Source organism: Lithobates pipiens, unplaced genomic scaffold (genome assembly GCF_037356315.1).
Source record: "Lithobates pipiens isolate NorthernLeopardFrog02 unplaced genomic scaffold, aLitPip1_a1.2 Scaffold_3, whole genome shotgun sequence".
Lineage (NCBI taxonomy): Eukaryota > Metazoa > Chordata > Amphibia > Anura > Ranidae > Lithobates > Lithobates pipiens.
Window position 1 is genome coordinate 94,086,851 of NW_027507790.1, and position 20,878 is coordinate 94,107,728.

The 20,878-nt window shown below is 48.4% G+C and overlaps 1 protein-coding gene across 1 annotated transcript in view; it reads left to right on the plus strand.

The window, feature by feature from the left end:
- The first annotated feature begins 665 nt into the window (after positions 1-665).
- FBXW8 (F-box and WD repeat domain containing 8) overlaps positions 666-20,878 on the plus strand; it is a 209,536-nt gene continuing 189,323 nt past the window's right edge. The window contains exon 1 of the mRNA XM_077462047.1: positions 666-1,123. Coding sequence (XP_077318173.1) covers positions 797-1,123 — 327 coding nt within the window. The 5' untranslated portion in view covers positions 666-796. The remainder of the gene's footprint in view (positions 1,124-20,878) is intronic.

Consider the following 20,878-nt stretch of genomic DNA (forward strand, 5'->3'; position numbering starts at 1 on the left):
CATCAGTAAAAAGAGAAAAAACTATCTGTTAAATTTTATAACAAACTATAAAAAATGTTTGTTTTGTTTTTTTAATTATCTGTATTTTTTTCATTTATTTAGCAAATAAAAAAAAAAAACAGTGGTGATTAAATACCACCAAAAGAAAGCTCTATGTGTGTGAAAAAATTATACAAACTTCATTTGGGTACAGCGTGGCATGACCGCACATTTGTCATTCAAAGTGCGACAGCGCTGAAAGCTGGCCTGGCTAGGAAGGGGGTGAAAGTGCCTGGTAGGCAAGTGCTTAAACAAGCTCTCCTGCAGATGTATCCAGAGGTGCTTACAATGATCAGCTTTATTTATGTATGTAAAACCTTTACAAGAAAAACGAAATGCTGTTACTGTTTATAAAGTGTTATCTGGAGTTTGGCTTGAATTTGTTAGTGTTAAATCTCTGCTGCATCTCCATCCATTCCTAGGGAAGGATGCTCACTGCTGGGATGCAGAATAGAAGTCTCTCTATGGAGAGGAATGGAGAGTCTTCCGCTAGAGACCTGACTAGATGTCAGAGGGATGGGAAGTCGGAAATAGCCCGTCCTGCCAATCCAGAGAGCTGTCAGAAGTCCTATCAGAAGGCAGCAGAAAAGACATAGGAACCAAAGACATACGGAACCAAAGAGAGGGCGGGATTTCCTAGTCGGGGGACTCTCAGGTTTACACCATTTCCCAGGGGGAACGGCAGTACAATGCTTCCTTAGTAAACAAACTTGTCCCGTGTTGGGTGCCCACTATGAGCTGACCGGGTGGGCGCATAATGGCCCTGGAGGCCACCCTGGTGGAGTTCCGCAGGCGGTGGAGGTCCGAGATAAAAGGGGAGCCCACAGCTCCACCCGGACCGACTTCACCAAAGCGCAGGCGGGCAGAAGGGAGCCCAGAGCCCGAGCACCAGAGCCAGGAGGACGGTGTGCTCTGGAAATGTCTTCCCGGATCTCCCTCCCGGGACAGAGGAATAGCTGGAAGCCGATACCTGAAACTGGCGGAGAGTCTGCTGGATGACAGACCGGACAGTACACCCGAGGAGGAGAAGCCGAGAGCAAAGGACACAGGCAAGACCCTGGTGGAGCAACTCATCAATGACCTGGTAATGTGGAGAGGAGGATATACAATGCATACTGTATACACTGTGTGCTGCTTTGCCTGTCTTTCCGCCACCCCCCCCCCCAACCAGGCTTTGCCTGTCTTTCCGCCACCCCCCCCCCCAACCAGGCTTTGCCTGTCTTTCTGCCCCCCCCCCAACCAGGCTTTGCCTGTCTTTCTGCCCCCCCCCCCCCCAACCAGGCTTTGCCTGTCTTTCTGCCCCCCCCCCCAACCAGGCTTTGCCTGTCTTTCTGCCCACCCCCCCCCCCCCCAACCAGGCTTTGCCTGTCTTTCTGCCCCCCCAACCAGGCTTTGCCTGTCTTTCTGCCCCCCCCCCCAACCAGGCTTTGCCTGTCTTTCTGCCCCCCCCCCAACCAGGCTTTGCCTGTCTTTCTGCCCCCCCCCAACCAGGCTTTGCCTGTCTTTCTGCCCCCCCCCCAACCAGGCTTTGCCTGTCTTTCTGCCCCCCCCCCCCAACCAGGCTTTGCCTGTCTTTCTGCCCCCCCCCCCCCCAACCAGGCTTTGCCTGTCTTTCCGCCACCCCCCCCCCCAACCAGGCTTTGCCTGTCTTTCTGCCCCCCCCCCAACCAGGCTTTGCCTGTCTTTCTGCCCCCCCCCCAACCAGGCTTTGCCTGTCTTTCTGCCCCCCCCCAACCAGGCTTTGCCTGTCTTTCTGCCCCCCCCCCCCAACCAGGCTTTGCCTGTCTTTCTGCCCCCCCCCCCAACCAGGCTTTGCCTGTCTTTCTGCCCCCCCCCCCCCCCAACCAGGCTTTGCCTGTCTTTCCGCCACCCCCCCCCCCAACCAGGCTTTGCCTGTCTTTCCGCCACCCCCCCCCCCAACCAGGCTTTGCCTGTCTTTCTGCCCCCCCCCCAACCAGGCTTTGCCTGTCTTTCTGCCCCCCCCCCCCCAACCAGGCTTTGCCTGTCTTTCTGCCCCCCCCCCAACCAGGCTTTGCCTGTCTTTCTGCCCACCCCCCCCCCCCCCCCCAACCAGGCTTTGCCTGTCTTTCTGCCCCCCCAACCAGGCTTTGCCTGTCTTTCTGCCCCCCCCCCCAACCAGGCTTTGCCTGTCTTTCTGCCCCCCCCCCAACCAGGCTTTGCCTGTCTTTCTGCCCCCCCCCAACCAGGCTTTGCCTGTCTTTCTGCCCCCCCCCCCAACCAGGCTTTGCCTGTCTTTCTGCCCCCCCCCCAACCAGGCTTTGCCTGTCTTTCTGCCCCCCCCCCCCCCAACCAGGCTTTGCCTGTCTTTCTGCCCCCCCCCCCAACCAGGCTTTGCCTGTCCTTCTGCCCCCCCCCCAACCAGGCTTTGCCTGTCTTTCTGCCCCCCCCCCAACCAGGCTTTGCCTGTCTTTCTGCCCCCCCCCCCCCAACCAGGCTTTGCCTGTCTTTCTGCCCCCCCCCCCCCAACCAGGCTTTGCCTGTCTTTCTGCCCCCCCCCCCAACCAGGCTTTGCCTGTCTTTCTGCCCCCCCCCCCCAACCAGGCTTTGCCTGTCTTTCTGCCCCCCCCAACCAGGCTTTGCCTGTCTTTCTGCCCCCCCCCCCAACCAGGCTTTGCCTGTCTTTCTGCCCCCCCCCCCAACCAGGCTTTGCCTGTCTTTCTGCCCCCCCCCCCAACCAGGCTTTGCCTGTCTTTCTGCCCCCCCCCCCCCAACCAGGCTTTGCCTGTCTTTCTGCCCCCCCCCCCAACCAGGCTTTGCCTGTCTTTCTGCCCCCCCCCCCCCAACCAGGCTTTGCCTGTCTTTCTGCCCCCCCCCCCCAACCAGGCTTTGCCTGTCTTTCTGCCCCCCCCCAACCAGGCTTTGCCTGTCTTTCTGCCCCCCCCCAACCAGGCTTTGCCTGTCTTTCTGCCCCCCCCCCCCCCAACCAGGCTTTGCCTGTCTTTCTGCCCCCCCCCCCCCCCAACCAGGCTTTGCCTGTCTTTCTGCCCCCCCCCCCCCCAACCAGGCTTTGCCTGTCTTTCTGCCCCCCCCCCAACCAGGCTTTGCCTGTCTTTCTGCCCCCCCCCCCCAACCAGGCTTTGCCTGTCTTTCTGCCCCCCCCCCCAACCAGGCTTTGCCTGTCTTTCTGCCCCCCCCCCCCAACCAGGCTTTGCCTGTCTTTCTGCCCCCCCCCCCCCCAACCAGGCTTTGCCTGTCTTTCTGCCCCCCCCCCCCCAACCAGGCTTTGCCTGTCTTTCTGCCCCCCCCCCCCCAACCAGGCTTTGCCTGTCTTTCTGCCCCCCCCCCAACCAGGCTTTGCCTGTCTTTCTGCCCCCCCCCCAACCAGGCTTTGCCTTTCTTTCTGCCTGCCCCCCCCCCCCCAACCAGGCTTTGCCTTTCTTTCTGCCTGCCCCCCCCCCCAACCAGGCTTTGCCTTTCTTTCTGCCTGCCCCCCCCCCCAACCAGGCTTTGCCTGTCTTTCTGCCTGCCCCCCCCCAACCAGGCTTTGCCTGTCTTTCTGCCTGCCCCCCCCCCCCAACCAGGCTTTGCCTGTCTTTCTGCCTGCCCCCCCCCCCCAACCAGGCTTTGCCTGTCTTTCTGCCTGCCCCCCCCCCCCAACCAGGCTTTGCCTGTCTTTCTGCCTGCCCCCCCCAACCAGGCTTTGCCTGTCTTTCTGCCTGCCCCCCCCAACCAGGCTTTGCCTGTCTTTCTGCCCCCCCCCCAACCAGGCTTTGCCTTTCTTTCTGCCTGCCCCCCCCCCCCCAACCAGGCTTTGCCTTTCTTTCTGCCTGCCCCCCCCCCCCAACCAGGCTTTGCCTTTCTTTCTGCCTGCCCCCCCCCCCAACCAGGCTTTGCCTGTCTTTCTGCCTGCCCCCCCCCAACCAGGCTTTGCCTGTCTTTCTGCCTGCCCCCCCCCCCCCCCCCCCCAACCAGGCTTTGCCTGTCTTTCTGCCTGCCCCCCCCCCCCAACCAGGCTTTGCCTGTCTTTCTGCCTGCCCCCCCCCCCCAACCAGGCTTTGCCTGTCTTTCTGCCTGCCCCCCCCAACCAGGCTTTGCCTGTCTTTCTGCCTGCCCCCCCCAACCAGGCTTTGCCTGTCTTTCTGCCTGCCCCCCCCAACCAGGCTTTGCCTGTCTTTCTGCCTGCCCCCCCCAACCAGGCTTTGCCTGTCTTTCTGCCTGCCCCCCCCAACCAGGCTTTGCCTGTCTTTCTGCCTGCCCCCCCCAACCAGGCTTTGCCTGTCTTTCTGCCCCCCCCAACCAGGCTTTGCCTGTCTTTCTGCCCCCCCCCCCCAACCAGGCTTTGCCTGTCTTTCTGCCCCCCCCCCCCAACCAGGCTTTGCCTGTCTTTCTGCCCCCCCAACCAGGCTTTGCCTGTCTTTCTGCCCCCCCCCCCCCAACCAGGCTTCTCCTGTCTTTCTGCCTCCCCCAACCAGGCTTCTCCTGTCTTTCTGCCTCCCCCCCCCCCCAACCAGGCTTCTCCTGTCTTTCTGCCTCCCCCCCCCCAACCAGGCTTCTCCTGTCTTTCTGCCTCCCCCCCCCCCCCCCAACCAGGCTTCTCCTGTCTTTCTGCCTCCCCCCCCCCCCCAACCAGGCTTCTCCTGTCTTTCTGCCTCCCCCCCCCCCCCAACCAGGCTTCTCCTGTCTTTCTGCCTCCCCCCCCCCAACCAGGCTTCTCCTGTCTTTCTGCCTCCCCCCCCCCCCCCCAACCAGGCTTCTCCTGTCTTTCTGCCTCCCCCCCCCCCCAACCAGGCTTCTCCTGTCTTTCTGCCTCCCCCCCCCCCCAACCAGGCTTCTCCTGTCTTTCTGCCTCCTCCCCCCCCCCCAACCAGGCTTCTCCTGTCTTTCTGCCTCCCCCCCCCCAACCAGGCTTTGCCTGTCTTTCTGCCCCCCCCCCAACCAGGCTTTGCCTGTCTTTCTGCCCCCCCCCCAACCAGGCTTTGCCTGTCTTTCTGCCCCCCCCCCCCAACCAGGCTTTGCCTGTCTTTCTGCCTCCCCCCCCCCAACCAGGCTTTGCCTGTCTTTCTGCCCCCCCCCCAACCAGGCTTTGCCTGTCTTTCTGCCCCCCCCCCCCCAACCAGGCTTTGCCTGTCTTTCTGCCCCCCCCCCCCCCAACCAGGCTTTGCCTGTCTTTCTGCCCCCCCCCCCCAACCAGGCTTTGCCTGTCTTTCTGCCCCCCCCCCAACCAGGCTTTGCCTGTCTTTCTGCCCCCCCCCCCCAACCAGGCTTCTCCTGTCTTTCTGCCTCCCCCAACCAGGCTTCTCCTGTCTTTCTGCCTCTGCCTCCCCCAACCAGGCTTCTCCTGTCTTTCTGCCTCTGCCTCCCCCAACCAGGCTTCTCCTGTCTTTCTGCCTCCCCCCCCCCCCCAACCAGGCTTCTCCTGTCTTTCTGCCTCCCCCCCCCCCCAACCAGGCTTCTCCTGTCTTTCTGCCTCCCCCCCCCCCCCAACCAGGCTTCTCCTGTCTTTCTGCCTCCCCCCCCCCCCCCAACCAGGCTTCTCCTGTCTTTCTGCCTCCCCCCCCCCCAACCAGGCTTCTCCTGTCTTTCTGCCTCCCCCCCCCCCCAACCAGGCTTCTCCTGTCTTTCTGCCTCCCCCCCCAACCAGGCTTCTCCTGTCTTTCTGCCTCCCCCCCCCCCAACCAGGCTTCTCCTGTCTTTCTGCCTCCCCCCCCCCCAACCAGGCTTCTCCTGTCTTTCTGCCTCCCCCCCCCCCCCCCCCTCAACCAGGCTTCTCCTGTCTTTCTGCCTCCCCCCCCCCCCAACCAGGCTTCTCCTGTCTTTCTGCCTCCCCCCCCCCCCCAACCAGGCTTCTCCTGTCTTTCTGCCTCCCCCCCCCCAACCAGGCTTCTCCTGTCTTTCTGCCTCCCCCCCCCCCCCCAACCAGGCTTCTCCTGTCTTTCTGCCTCCCCCCCCCCCCCCCCCCAACCAGGCTTCTCCTGTCTTTCTGCCTCCCCCCCCCCAACCAGGCTTCTCCTGTCCTTCTGCCCCCCCCCCCCCCCCCAACCAGGCTTCTCCTGTCCTTCTGCCCCCCCAACCAGGCTTCTCCTGTCCTTCTGCCCCCCCAACCAGGCTTCTCCTGTCCTTCTGCCCCCCCACCAGGCTTCTCCCGTCTTTCTGCCCCCCCCAACCAGGCTTCTCCTGTCCTTCTGCCCCCCCCAACCAGGCTTCTCCTGTCCTTCTGCCCCCCCACCAGGCTTCTCCTGTCCTTCTGCCCCCCCCCCCAACCAGGCTTCTCCTGTCTTTCTGCCTCCCCAACCAGGCTTCTCCTGTCTTTCTGCCTCCCCCCCCTCCCCAACCAGGCTTCTCCTGTCTTTCCAGGCCTAGGCAAATGATATCATATATTCCAGGAGTCTTCAGAAGGTTTTTTTTTTTTTTTTCCAACTGAGCACATCCTCCTGCCTGTATGCCTGAGCTAAGGGTAGATGGATTCCAGGAAGTCAATGCTACATGAATCCTTTGCCCCTACTCAAGATGGGCACAGGTAGAAATACTGGGGATGGGGGTGGTTTTCCAAGTGATTTCTCAGCAAATAAAACATGGAGACCTGGGGCAATGGTGGAGCTTGCTTTAAATATTCAAAATTAGTTAAATGGGCTTTTTACTTTGTGGTGCTCAGATACTGTGTAATTCAACTTTAATGACTCGACCTCCATGACTACAATCCATCCAAATTTTTATAATAAAATATAGGCTCCTTTCACATGACCGTTCACATGTATGTCTGTTTTTTTTTCAGGAGGACCTGATCAGATGGTCAGTTCACCTCTTGTGTCTGTTTACACTCACCTACCTCCAATCCATTCCCGGTCTGCTAAAAAACGGAATGGGATTTTCCTTTAAGATTAGTGTTAGTCAGATGTAAAGAGACAGAGGAGTCTGTTTACACCTGGCTGCCTATAGAGCAGAGCAGACTGTCCATGTCCTGTAGAAACTGAGCGGACACAGAACTGTTATCTCCCTGCTCTGCCATGATCAGTGGACAGATTCTCTGCTGATCAGAACAGAGTTCGCCCCGTGTGAAAGGAGCCTAATTTATTTACTGGTTAAAGGGCATTTCCATTTTACTTTTTAATACTTTTTCTGAGTAAAAATATTTGTCAATGGAATACATTGTAAGGCACAGGCTGGCATGGTTGTGAATAGTGATCATCGGTCATCTCGGTTCTTCACCTATGCATGGCGATATACTCCAAAATTTGTCTGTCTGTTATGGAGAAAACACATTTCTCTGATCTTAAAAAGTTCTGTTCAGGGTCTTGCAGCCCAGATGTTTTGTAAAGCTTTGAGTGGGATGAAGCCTCGAGCCCTTGGTCCACATCTTATCAGTAGATGAGCTTGGACATCCTCTGAACTCCTCTTTAACCCAAGCTCTGAACTTCTGCTTTTTTTTTTTTTGCCCCAATGAGCTGCGAGCTGGGTCATTTCACCCAAGCTGTTCCTGGGTGTCCTTGTCTCATATATGGGTTACTGATGCCAATACCAGTTGAGCCTGCCACCCTTAGAATGTGGAGCTTAGATGGTAATAGACCCTTAAAGAGACAGACCTCTATTATTGAGCAAAGTGACGGAGCTTGTAAAGTGGTCTATGGAAATGGATATGCTAACCAACAAGAGACTAACCACCCAGTAGATGCAAATCTCACCCGGTCTCCTTAAAGGGAAAGCGGCAAGTGATCCTGTCTCTACAGCAGCAGATACAGTCCCTGTTAGAGAGGCAGGTGTCAGTGCATGGGCCTATTTCTATATCTTGACAGCTGCTACACAGCACTTTGCAGAAATTATTTCTAAAAGAGGATGTCTAAGCCTACCTCGGCCCAAGGAGCAGTAAGCGGATATTCTAGCACCCTTTCTATGGGGAAGCCAGACAAAGCCTACTTTGACTTACAACCACAGAATGCCAAGGTCTATCCTAAACTTAAAGGAAAAATCTTAGCCTTGCTTTGGCTTACCACGACTGTCTTGAGCCTAGTTTGTGGTCGCATATGTATGATACAGTGAATATAAAAAGTCTCTCTTCAGATCACCGCACAGATTTTCAATCGGATTCAGGTCTGGGCTCTGGCTGAGCCATTCCAAAACTTAAATCATCTTCTGGTGAAGCCATTCCTTTGATTTAGATGTATTCTTTGGGTCATTGTCATGCTCAAAGATGAAGTTCCTCTTCGTGTTCAGCTTTCTAGCAGAAACCTGAAGGTTTTGTGCCAATATTGACTGGTATTTGGAACTCTTCATAAATCTCTCTACCTTGACTAAGGCTCCTGTTCCAGCTGAAGAAAAACCGCCCCAAAGCATGATGCTGCCATCCCCCATACTTCACGGTGGATATGGTGTTCTTTTGGTGATGTGCAGTGTTTTTGCGCCAAACATATCTTTTGGAATTATGGCCAAAAACTTCAACCTTGGTTTTTATTAAAGCATAACACATTTTCCCCACATGCTTTTGGGAGACTTCTGATATGTTTTTGCAAAATTTAGCTGGGCTTTGGATGTTTTTCTTTGTAAGAAAAGGCTTCCTTCTTGCCACTCTACCCCATAGTCCAGACATATGAAGAATACGGGAGATTGTCACATGTACCATACAGCCAGTACTTGCCAGATATTCCTGCAGCTTCTTTAGGCTGGGTTCACACTATTGCAAACTGGATGCGGATTTCTCTGCATCCAATTCACATGTCGGGAGCTTGTGACTGGCTCTCTATGGAGCTGGTTCACACATCTCCAGAGCAAATTGCACAGGAGGCCTGTGCGTCTTCTGGGCGGAAATGGTACCTGAACCGGTACGCAACGGGCCCCTGCTGTGAGCCACAGCGTTCTTTGGTGGGAACCCAGCCTAAATGTTGCTGTAGGCCTCTTGGCCAGTTTTCTTCTCGTCTTTTCATCAATTGTGGAGGGACATCCAGTTCTTGGTAATGTCATTGTGCCATATTTTCTCCACTTGATGAGGATGGTCTTCACTGTGTTCCATGGTATATCTAATGCCTTGGAAATTCTTTTGTACCCTTCTCCTGACTGATACCTTTTTAAAAGTGAGATCACTCTGATGCTTTGGAAGCGTCCGGGGACAATTGCTTTTGCTGTAGGATGTGACTAATAAAATGTCAGGAAAGGCCTACTAGAACAGCTAAACTTTTATTTGGGGTTAACCACTTAAAGAGCGGCTCATGCCGATATACGTCTGCAGAATGGCACGGCTGAGCAAAGTAACGTACCTGTATGTTACTTTGATTTTCCCGCCGCAAGCTCAGTGACCGTGCCCGTGGGATGCGCGGACTCTGTCGATTGTGTCATGGAGCTGAAGAACAGGGAGATACCAGTGTAAACACAGCATCTCCCCATTCTGCCTAGTGACAGGGCACTGATCGTCTGCTCCCTCTCATCGAGAGCAGTGATCGGTGTCGTGTCACTGCTAGCCCATTCCCCAGACAGAATCACTCCCTAGGACACACCTAACCCCCTCCCCGCTCCCTAGTGGTTAACCCCTTTACTGCCATTTTTACAGTAATCAATGCAATTTTATAGCTTTGATTGCTGTATATTAGCCAATGGTCCGAAAAATGTGTCAAAATTGTCCGATGTGTCCACCATGATGTTGCAGTCATGATAAAAATCGCTGATCGCCAGCATTACTAGTAAAATTTTATATATATATATATATATATATATATATATATATATATATATATATATATATATATATATAATTATTTATTTTCTGAAAGCCACCGAAGAGATAGCCGAAAACTGTTGCGTACGGCCGTATAACACGCAACCCCAATTTCCCCCTGATTTTAGGGGGAAAAAAGTGCGTGTTATACGCCGATAAATACGGTAATCTTTGAGGATATTTATTATAGCAAAAAGTAAAAAATATTGCTTTTTTTTTTTTTTTTTTTTCAAAATTTTCACTCTATTTTTGTTTATAGCGCAAAAAATAAAAACTGCAGTTGCAAATGATGGCAAGTGTGTACTGACTCCTAATTAACATGAGTATGTGGTTGCTTAATTCTTTCTGAACACAGCTACATTCCTACTTATGTAACCACATTATTTTTATTTTTAAAAGATTTCAGTTTGTTTTACAATTGAGTTGTAAAGTTTATAGGTCACATTAAGGGCCGGTTCACACTGCGGCGCGAGGCGAGGCGACACGGCTCGCCTCGCCTCGCTCCCGCAAGTCGTCCCCATTGAGTACAATGGAACCGTTCTGAGAGGAGCGACTCGAGTCGCTCCGACTCAGAAAAAAGGTTCCTGTACTACTTCGGGGCGACTTCGGGGGCGACTTGCATTGACTTCTATGCAGAAGTCCTCTGCAAGTCGCCGCTGACCCCCCCTGCAAGTCGCGGCGAGGAAGTCGGAGACGCCTCGCTGCGGCTCGCAGTGTGAACCGGCCCTAAAGGTGGAAAAACTTCTGAAATGATTTATCTTTGTTTCATTCTTTTACATCACAGAAACCTGACATTTTAACAGGGGTGTGTAAACTTTTTATATCCACTGTATGTTCCACCTTGCAAACAAGTGGCAGCTGGCGGTGCTCAAGATGGTAGAGCCATTGGTCTTGACCATTATATTAAAGCCTTGCTTAAATATATATATATATATATATATATATATATATATATATATATATATATATATATATATATATATATATATATATATATATATATATATATATAACAGCAGTAAATTAAAAAAGGCTTATAGAGCCGTCTCATAAATTTAAAAGGCATATATTTTAGTGGTAAAAAAAATACCACACACAATTTCCGTTTGACACCTCAATAACAATAATATAACACCCTTATACAATGTATAAAATCAAAATTAGCAATAGTGTGTGCTCACTATCTTCATCATGACCACCAGAAATTTATGTATCAAGGGGATAAATATCCCTTGTGGATGTAAACCTAACAGACTTCTTAGACATTGATTTTTTTTTTTTATTTGTCTTTTCTTTTTGTATAATTCTGTACTACACGTTCTGCTGTATAGCAACATGAAATATCACCAAGTCCAGAGTGGACTGGACGACAGCTGCTTCCACTGCTACCTTAATTTGATATGTGTTCCCATTCACCATATACTTTGTAGCCAAGTGCTGTGTGATATATATTTATAAATTTTTGCCATCTTGGGACATTCTTTAATGAAGATTGCATTGGACTTTGTTCACTTTAGTGCCCAGCATAGGGATTATGACATAATTTCCTGAATACAGAGAGAGAGACCACTACTGAGCAGGGGATCGTGGGACATGTCGTCCGGAAAGCTGGGATTTCAATGGATCTAAATCTGCTGCAAACTAAAAGTTCCAGCTGGCTGGAGAGAGGGAGAATTCTGCATGAGCAGATAAATAGAACTGTCTGGGGGGTTCTCTCTATTGGGACCTGCAGCTACAGGAGCGAGAGGCTAGGGCCCCCTGATCAGGGTGAGCTGGCACCATGGCCTGGATAGTGTGGAGGGTTTTTCTGTGAGTGACCCTCAGTTACCGGCTTCTCGTCAGCAGAGTGGCTATCCGGGGCCACTCTCGCCTACACCCACGTAGACTCCACTGAATTCCTGGGTCGCCAGTTGGCCAGTCGGGCATCTTCAACTGGCTGCAGCTCCTTTTTCGGGAGCCGTTTCCAGGACAACCCATCTCCCCAAGCCATTGTATGTCCAGGCTTGGGGAGTGGGCAGAAGCCCATCCTTTATTATTACATTAAGAGACACTGCATGCATACACCTTTACCTCACCGTTTCTACATCAAAGGCCTTCTGCTGGAACACCTTGCTTATTCTATTAAACTTTTCTGGTCAGCATTGCACAGGAACATCTTTGGGCCATTTCATAGCTATTTTGAGGGGAGATAGGTTTATTTTAACAATGAGAGACTGAATTACGATATCCAGAAAAAAAACACATTTTAAAGTTATTTCACATTAAAATGCAAATCACTTTATAAGTATCTGATCCCCTATCAATTGGCAAGATTTCTTGCTCTCAGGTGACTTCTATATAGGTAACAAGCTGAGATTAGGAACACTCAAAGGGAGTGCTCCTAATCTCAGCTTGTTACCTGTATAAAAGACACCTGTCCAAAGAAGCAATCAATCAGATTCCAATCTCTCCACCATGGCCAAGACCAAAGAGCTGTTCTAGAATGTCGGGGACAAGATTGTAGACCTACACAAGGCTGGAATTGGCTACAAGACCATCGGCAAGCAGCTTGGTGAGAGGGTGACAAGTTGGTGCGATTATTTGCAAATGTAAGAAACGCAAAATAACTGTCAATCTCACTTGGTCTAGAACTCCATTCAAGATCTTACCTCGTGGAGTTTCAATAATCATAACAACGGTGAGGAAACAGCCCAGAATTACATGGGAGAATCTTGTCCATGATCTGAAGGCAGTTGGGACCATAGCCACCAAGAAAACAACTCGTAACACACTAGGCTGTTAAGACTGAAATCCTGCTGTGCCCGCAAGGTCCCCCTGCTCAAAAAAGCACATGTGCAGGTCCATGTAAAGTTTGCTAATGAATCTGATCAAATATGAATGATTCAGAAGAGAACTGGGTGAAAGTGTTGTGGTCAGATGAGACCAAAATCTAGCTCTTTGGCATCAACTCAACTTGTTGTGTTTGGAGGAGGAATGCTGCCTATGACCCAAGAACACCATCCCCACCATCAAACATGGAGGTGGAAACATGCTTGGATGGTGTATTTCTGCTAAAGGGACAATGGACGATGCCATGTACCATCAAATCATGAGCACCTCCTTCCCTCAACCAGGGCATTGAAAATGGGTTTTGGATGGGTATTCCATCATGACCGTGACGCAAAACACATGGCCAAGACAACAAAGGAATGGCTCAAGAAGATGCACATTAAGGTCCTGGAGTGGCCTAGCCAGTCTCCAGACCTTAATCCCATAGAAAATATGTGGAGGCAGCTGAAGGTTTGGGTTGCCAAATGTCAGCCTTGAAACCTTAATGACTTGGAGAGGATCTGCAAACAGGAGTGGGACAAAATCCTTCCTGAGATGTGTGCAAACCTGGTGGCCTACTGCAAGAAATGTCTGATCTCTGTGATTGCCAACAAGGGTTTTGCAACAGAGTACTACGTTGTATTTTGCGAAGGGGTGAAATACTTATTTCACTCATTAAAATCCAAATCGATTTATAACTCTTTTGAAATGCATTTTTCTTAGATATTTTTGTTCTGTCTCTCACTGTTAAAATAAACCTACCATTAAAATTATAGACTGATCATGTATTTGTCAGTGGGAAAACATACAAAATCAGCAGGGAATCAAATACTCCCCCCCCCCCCCCCCCCCCTTTCACTGTAGCTGAAGATTGTAGACACCCTTACTTCAAGGACTCTCCCACATAAAGGAATCTGCCTGCAACACCTGTTTATCTTAAAGGGGAACTTACTCAGGTTTTACACTTTTTGTCATCGCTTTCAGCCTGTGGACTCAGGGCTTAGAGGGAGCTGACCGACAAAGTCTTTCCTTTTCACTCTTGTACCTGGGGCTGTTGGTTTCTACCACTAGGTTCATTGTTATTGCCATTTCATTGTATATCTCTGAATTTTCTATTTATCCTAAAATTTTACATTTTCGTTCCCTTGTTAACTCAAGAATATCCAGTAAAATATCCATTTGCAATCTGATATTTCTTTTGATGTCTTTTGCATTCACATTCTCTTAGAATAATGTCAGAACACAGGTTGTCAGGTGTCAGGAGGTTTGCAAGGTCATGGCAACCTCTGGAGACAGTCCTCTTCCTGCGGCCCCTATGGGGGTGGCCCTTTATACTTATATTAAACATGAAGGTAATAACATTTGTAGGGACAATAACCACAAATAGCAGCCTTTTTAGGTACTGAAACAAAACTTCATGTTATAATATGGATTGGCTTTTATTAGTATTGCATTAGAATATCTTAAAATTCCATAGCTCATACACTCCTGTATACTACCATTTCCAAATATTTATGGTTGTCCCCATCCAGCACCCTGTTTATGATAATTCAATTTTATCATATAGTCACAAGACTCCCTTTTTATTTCAGTTTTGCTAATGTAGCAGTGATGTGGAGATTTCTCTTGATGGGTTTCTTGGATATAAATTCCTCTTCAGGAGTACAATTTGGGCTGTTTTATTCATGGCTGCAATCTCTACAAAAATGTGGACATGCCTCATTTTTCAGTCAAGGCACCCTTTAAATTATGGACGGTCTCGAGGCACCCAATTCTAAAATGTAGTAAACTATGTAATAAAGTATTCTAATAGTTTTACACAATACTTGAACATCCACACGTGTAGGACACCCAGCGTTAAAGGTGATTTACTCTTCAAAATCCAATACACATTTGCACACTGATAGTGACTAGTATTCCAATGTTTCTCTTCTCCTTTACTTTTTTCACCACGTGATGTGACCCTAACGCTCAGGTTTTCTTCTAAGCCCACGTACACACGGTCGGAGATTTTGGCAACCAAATCCGTCGGATTTAGTCCGACTGATTGTGTCCGAAACTGTTGCATACACACGGTCGGACTAAGTTGTCGAAAAATCCGATCTTTCAGAACGTGATGACGTAATTTCGTTACGATGGGACTAGATTTAAGCTAGTAACCAATAGCTTTGATGTAGGAATTTGATCTGAGCATGCGTGGCACTTGGTCCGATCAAAATTCTCTACACATGATCGGATTACGTCCGACCGGCCCAGTTGGTCGGGAAATATTTCCAACATGTTGGAAAATTGGGTCCGACGGAGATTCGGATGGAATCAGTCCGATGCATACCACATACAGTCGGATTATCTGACGACACGGTCCGATAAGGACACATTCCGACTGATTCTTCGACCGCGTGTACGTGGCATAAGATTGCCCTGTATTTGGCTCCATCCATCTTCCCATCAACTTTGACCAGCTTCACTGTCCCTGCTGATGAAAAGCATCTCCACAACATGATACTGCCACCACCATGTTTCACGGTGGGGATGGTGTATTGAGGGTGACGTGCGGTGTTAGTTTTTCACCACACGTTTTGCTTTTAGGCCACAGTTCAATTTTGGTCTCATCTGAGCAGAACACCTTCCTGCAAACTGCAAAGAGGACTTCTTCTTATGGCTTTCTTTCAACAATGGCTTTCTTGCCACTTCAATAACGCCACCAGATTTGTGGAGTGTACGATTAATAGTTGTCCCATGGAGAGATTCTCCCACCTGTGCTGTGGATCTCTGCAGCTCCTCCAGAGTTACCATGGGCCTCTTGGCCGCTTCTCTGATTAATGCTCTGCTTGACCAGCCTGTCAGTTTAGGTGGACGGCCATGTCTTGGTAGGTTGGCAGTTGTGCCATACTCTTTCCAAAAATGATGATTGAACAGTGCTTTGTGTGTGTGTGTGTGTGTGTGTGTGTGTGTGTGTGTGTGTGTGTGTATATATATATATATAATATAAATATCCTTACACACCTCCCTGCCCAAGTTAGATTTCTGCACTGTTGCTGTTGAAATGACAATTGCGTGGTCATGCTACACTGTACCCAAACAGAATTTTTATCATTTTGTTCCCACAAATAGAACTTTTGGTGGTATTTGATCACCTCTGCGTTTTTTATTTTTTGCTCAACCAATAAAAAAAAAGACCTGAAAATTTTGAAAAAAATAAGTTTTGCTTTTGTTTCTGTTATTTTGTAAATACGTGTGTTTTTTCTCCTTCGCTGATGGGCACTGATAAGGCGGCACCGATGAGGTGACACCAATGAGCATGCACTGACAGGCACAGAGGATGGGCACTGATATGCGATACTGGTAGGCTGCACTGATGGGCATTGATAGGCGCCACTGGGCACTGAAAGGCTGCAAAGATGGGTAATTAGGGGTGGCACTGATATGCGGCACTGGTAGGCATCCCTGGTGACACTGGCAGTGGTAGACATTGTGAGTGGGCACTGATTGGCAGCTGCCTTGGCACTGGCATTTCCCTGGTGGTCTAGGGGGGGGCATACCTGGTGGTCCTGGGCGGGATCTGAGGGGGTGCTGTGCTGATAAACAATCAGCACAGACCCCCCCCCCCCCCCTCCCTACTCCCCATCAGGAGAGCAGCCAATTGGCTCTCCTTTACTCTCGTCTGTCAGATGCGAGTGAGAAAAAGCTGATCAACGGCTCTTCCTGTTTACATCGTGATCAGTAAGGATGAGCTCAGATGTTTTCGCATGGTCCACGTTCAGAGCCCGCCAGGAAGTTGGCGCAGGAGATCTGAACCACCACCCGGCTGTCATTCTGCTATAGGCTGGCAGGAAATGGTTAAACTTCTCCACAACTTTATCCCTGACCTGTCTCGTGTGCTCCATGGCCTTCATGATGCTGATTGTTCACTGAGATTCTCTGACAAACATCTGAGGGCTTCACACAACAGCTGTATTTATACTGAGATTAAATTACACACAGATGGACTCTTTACTAATTAGGTGACTTCTAATGGCAATTGGTTTCACTTGGTTTTAGTTAGGGATGTCAGACTAAAGGAGGCTGAATACAAAAGCACGCCACTTTTTCAGATATTTATTTGTAAAACATTTTGAAAACCATTTATCATATTCCTTCCACTTCATAATTATGTGCCACTTTGTGTTGGTCCATCACATAAAATATATTTCCATTTTTGGTTGTAACATGAAAAAATGTGGAATATTTCAAGGGATATGAATACTTTCTCAAGGCACTGTATATGAGAGCAAACGGCTAATGGGTGCTGAATGAGGACAACCATAAGTATTGGAGATATGATAGTATATGAGATTGTATTGAGACTTTGAACTGCCGTGTTTATTATTATTATTATTATTATTATTATTATTTTTATTTTTTTATTTTTTTTGTGTAAATAAACCCACGATTTGACAGTTTCAAAGAACAGTTACATTCCCAGCCTGTACTGGGATTGTAACTTTCACATTAGTTGTGCTCTTAACCAAGGTGTCAAACCATCAAATGGCTTGTCACAACAACTTATTGACCCCCAAACTGTTGCCCGCCGGGCTGGATGCAGGCTGCTTACGTTTTATCTGGCCTTTGTATCACTGTTCCTCCATTTGAAATCAGTAGTTGGGCACTGTTCTTTCCCTTGAATCCAAATGTGGGATGCACTATTCTTTACACCAATACTACTACCACTGGCCATAGTCTGGCCCCCGTAAAGTCTAAAGGACAATAAACTGACTCTTGTTTAGTATGTTTAGAGACCCAGTGACATACCTGATCACAGGTGCCGCATCATGGCACTTGAAGATCAGAGGCTGAGATGGCAGTTTTTTTTTTTTTGGTGGTTGAAAATGACAGGAGGGTTTAGTTATGCTTTAAGATGTTTTAATGTGATACTAATAAAAGTAAATTGATTTTATTACATGAAGTTCTGATTTGTGTGCCTCCAAAACTTTGCTATTTTCATTACCTCCTCAATAATGGGTGTGACCTAATGGATGTGCTTCCCTCAGAAAAATAACAACCCATGCTCTAAGATTGCTAACCATTGAGGAATAAAGCAATCCGTTTCTTTTTTTAATTAGGTTTATTTATAAAATTTGTCCAGCAGACATTGTCTGTCTTCATTATTGTGTTCATATACTAATAACAGTAGTTAGCAACAAAAGTTCACTAACTCTGGTGTGCCAAAATGATCTTTGGGATTGGAAACTTGTTTGTAGATCTATAAGTAAAGTTGTCTCCATGCCCTAAATCGTGGACAATCCTATGATGACAGTCTGTTTTATTACAGCCATCTGTGTTTATTTATCAGCTGTTATTTAGTCAGCTGTGTGAATATGTCCCCAAATAATCATTGCCAGGAGCTTGCACTTTCAAAAGTCATGTGGTCCCAGGTTTGCGCCACATGACTTACAATATCAACATACAGCTAGTAGTGTTTGGTGTATGCACTATTCGGTGTTATAATACATATAGGTCACTGAGCAATAAGTGCAGGCTCCCTAGCTGTATGGCAGTATTTTACTATTTTTAGTAAGACCAGTCTCATAGGTTGTCTTGCAACCACAAACATTCACTGTCTGCCTTCTGCTGTACTTTGTTCCAAAAAGCATCTTTGTAATTATTCACTTTACTGCCGAAAGAATGCCTAATGATGTGGTTGCATCATGGCACTCTCCTCTTATATTGAACAGCAATACCACAAAGTAGGGTTGTACCGATACCGACCATTTGTACGAGTACTCGCACAAATGCTCCTGATGCCTAATCGTATACCTGATAATGCAACCGGAAGTCTGCGGGCAGAATGGAGATTGCGTTAGCAGTCTGGCAGCAGTGGAACTAGGGGTAGGTGGGCAGGGGTGCAGGGCACCGCAGCATATTCCGTTAAAACGGTCACCGGAGCGTCCCATTCGGTAAGGAAGTGACGTTCCGTGTCTGTCGGAGGGTAAACATCATGTCGCCCATCTTGGTACACCCTGCACTCAGCTACAGTAAGCCAGCAGCGGACATCTTGTTATACCCAGCCCATATAGTTCAGGCTGGGTGCAACAAGATGTCCACTGCTGGCTTACTGCAGCCGAGTGCAAGGTTTAACAATATGGGTGTTGCAGCATACTTATTAGATGTTAAGTGCTCATACACACGGACGTTTTAAAAAACTGGCTGCAAAGCTAGCTCCGACGCCTGGAAAAATTGGTGTTAAAAACGCGATTTTTTTTTTTTACCGCGTTTTGCATTGGCGTTTTTGCGCGTTTTTTAGCGTTGGCGTTAAGTAGCGTTTTTTAAAGAAACACATCTCTTGGCTATAGCACTCAGAAAACAAAGAAAATATGTTGCGCGTTTATGCGCGATTCGCGTTTTTACAGCTCTAGCTCAGCGCCACGGAACGCACTGGTCCTGGTTTTTTTTTACAGCTTAAAAACGCCTATGCCATTTGCAGCTCAAAAACGCCTAGGTGGGCATGAAGCCATAGACTAACATGGACAGGCGTTTTTAAGCTGCAAAAAAACGCTCAAAAAAGCGGCTGTAAAAACGTCAGTGTGCATGAGGCCTAAATGTCATGAGTGATGAGAGGCAAGAAAGGATTTTGAGAAAAAGAAAATAGAGGTAGGTGTGGCGCTGTTCATATAAATAGCTTAAATTATTGGTGATATAATGATGTGCCTAGTACAATTTTAATTAATATAGCTTGTGAAAAATTAAAATAAAAATAAAATCTATTGTATGTAATGATGTAGAAAAATGCAGAAAAAAATGCACAAAATTATAATATAAGATGTGTAATTTCCGGTTGACGGCCACAGTGTCGGCAGTAGATGCTTTTATATTTCATGTTAAAATGTGAGTACATTTCCACACGTTTTTTACAAATAAAGAAGGTCTTTTACAATATTACACTATTGGGATCCTTCTCTCTTTTGTACGGTGTGTAAGGGAAACATTACCAGGACATCTAGGATTGGATAATTTTCCAGAGTGCTGCACAGTGGCAAAAACTGTGAATGCTCCATACCCCGGGAGGGGGAATGATCTCTGGTGAGTGCAGTCACAATAAGAGCACGAATAAATCACGTATGCTGTGTGCACCTTCCAAGAGGAACTAGAGCAGCGGGTTTTTTCCCTTCACCGGGACAAAGCACTTTCATCTACTTAATCTTTTTGGGATTATGAACTTTTATATTTGTTTTATATTAAATTTTTAAATTGTATTAGTATATTCACGTTGGAAATGTATATAATTCATTTTGCATTTTTTTCACACAATCATTTATTGTTGGTACTTAATCTTCAACTGAGCGGAATCAAACAATTTTCCTCCAAGAAAGCACAATGCCATATAGCTTTGCAAAATCCCTCCTCTCCTCTCATCATTCATGTAATTTATTATGCAATTGCCAATCAGTGCAGCATTTCAGTGCCTGCCCATAAGTGCCACCTGTCAGTGCCCATTAGTCAAACTGTCAGTTGACATTAAAAAAATAATTGGTATCGGCGAATACTTGAAAAAAAAAAAAAAACTTGTACTCGATCTTAAAATGGTATTGGGACAACCCTAACACGAGGCGATATAGGTAGATACGCTGAAACAGTAACTGATGTCAGTTTGCTGACTGGTTGATGTACTAAAACTGGAGAGTGCAAAATCTGATGCAGCTGTGCTTGAGGGCCAATCTGCTCCTAAGCTTGGATTCACACCGATGCATTTTTAGTGCTTTTTGCATTTTGCAGATTTGCACTACAGAACATGATCCATAGGAAACCATCTTAACCACTTCCCGACCAGCGCACGACGATGTACGTAGACAGAATGGCACGGGCAGGCATATTGGCGTACAGGTACGTCCAATATTCAATGCTGCCCTGCCATTGGGAGCATATTGGCCTACAGGTACGTCCAATATTCAATGCCGCCCTGCCATCAATGCCGCCCTGCCATCGGGATCAGTCCGGTCGCGGGACCCGCGGACTCGATCGCCGCGGGCATCACCGCGATCGTCTCACGGAGTGGCCGAATGGAGGAAATGCCGAGTAAACAGCATTTCTCCATTCTGCCTAGCAACTAGTGACGCTGATCTCTGCTCCATGTGATTGGAGCAGAAATCAGTGTTCACTAAATGAAAGCCCAACCCCCCCCCCCCCCCACAGTTAGTAACACACCCCTAGGAACACTTAACCCCTACACTGCCACCCACTGGTTAACCCCTTCACTGCCAGTGTCATTAACACAGGAATCACTGCATTTATATAGCAGTGATTACTGTATAAATGACAGTGGTCCCAAAAATGTGTCAAAAATGTCCGATGGGTCCCCCACAATGTCGCAGTCACAATAAAAATCGCTGATCG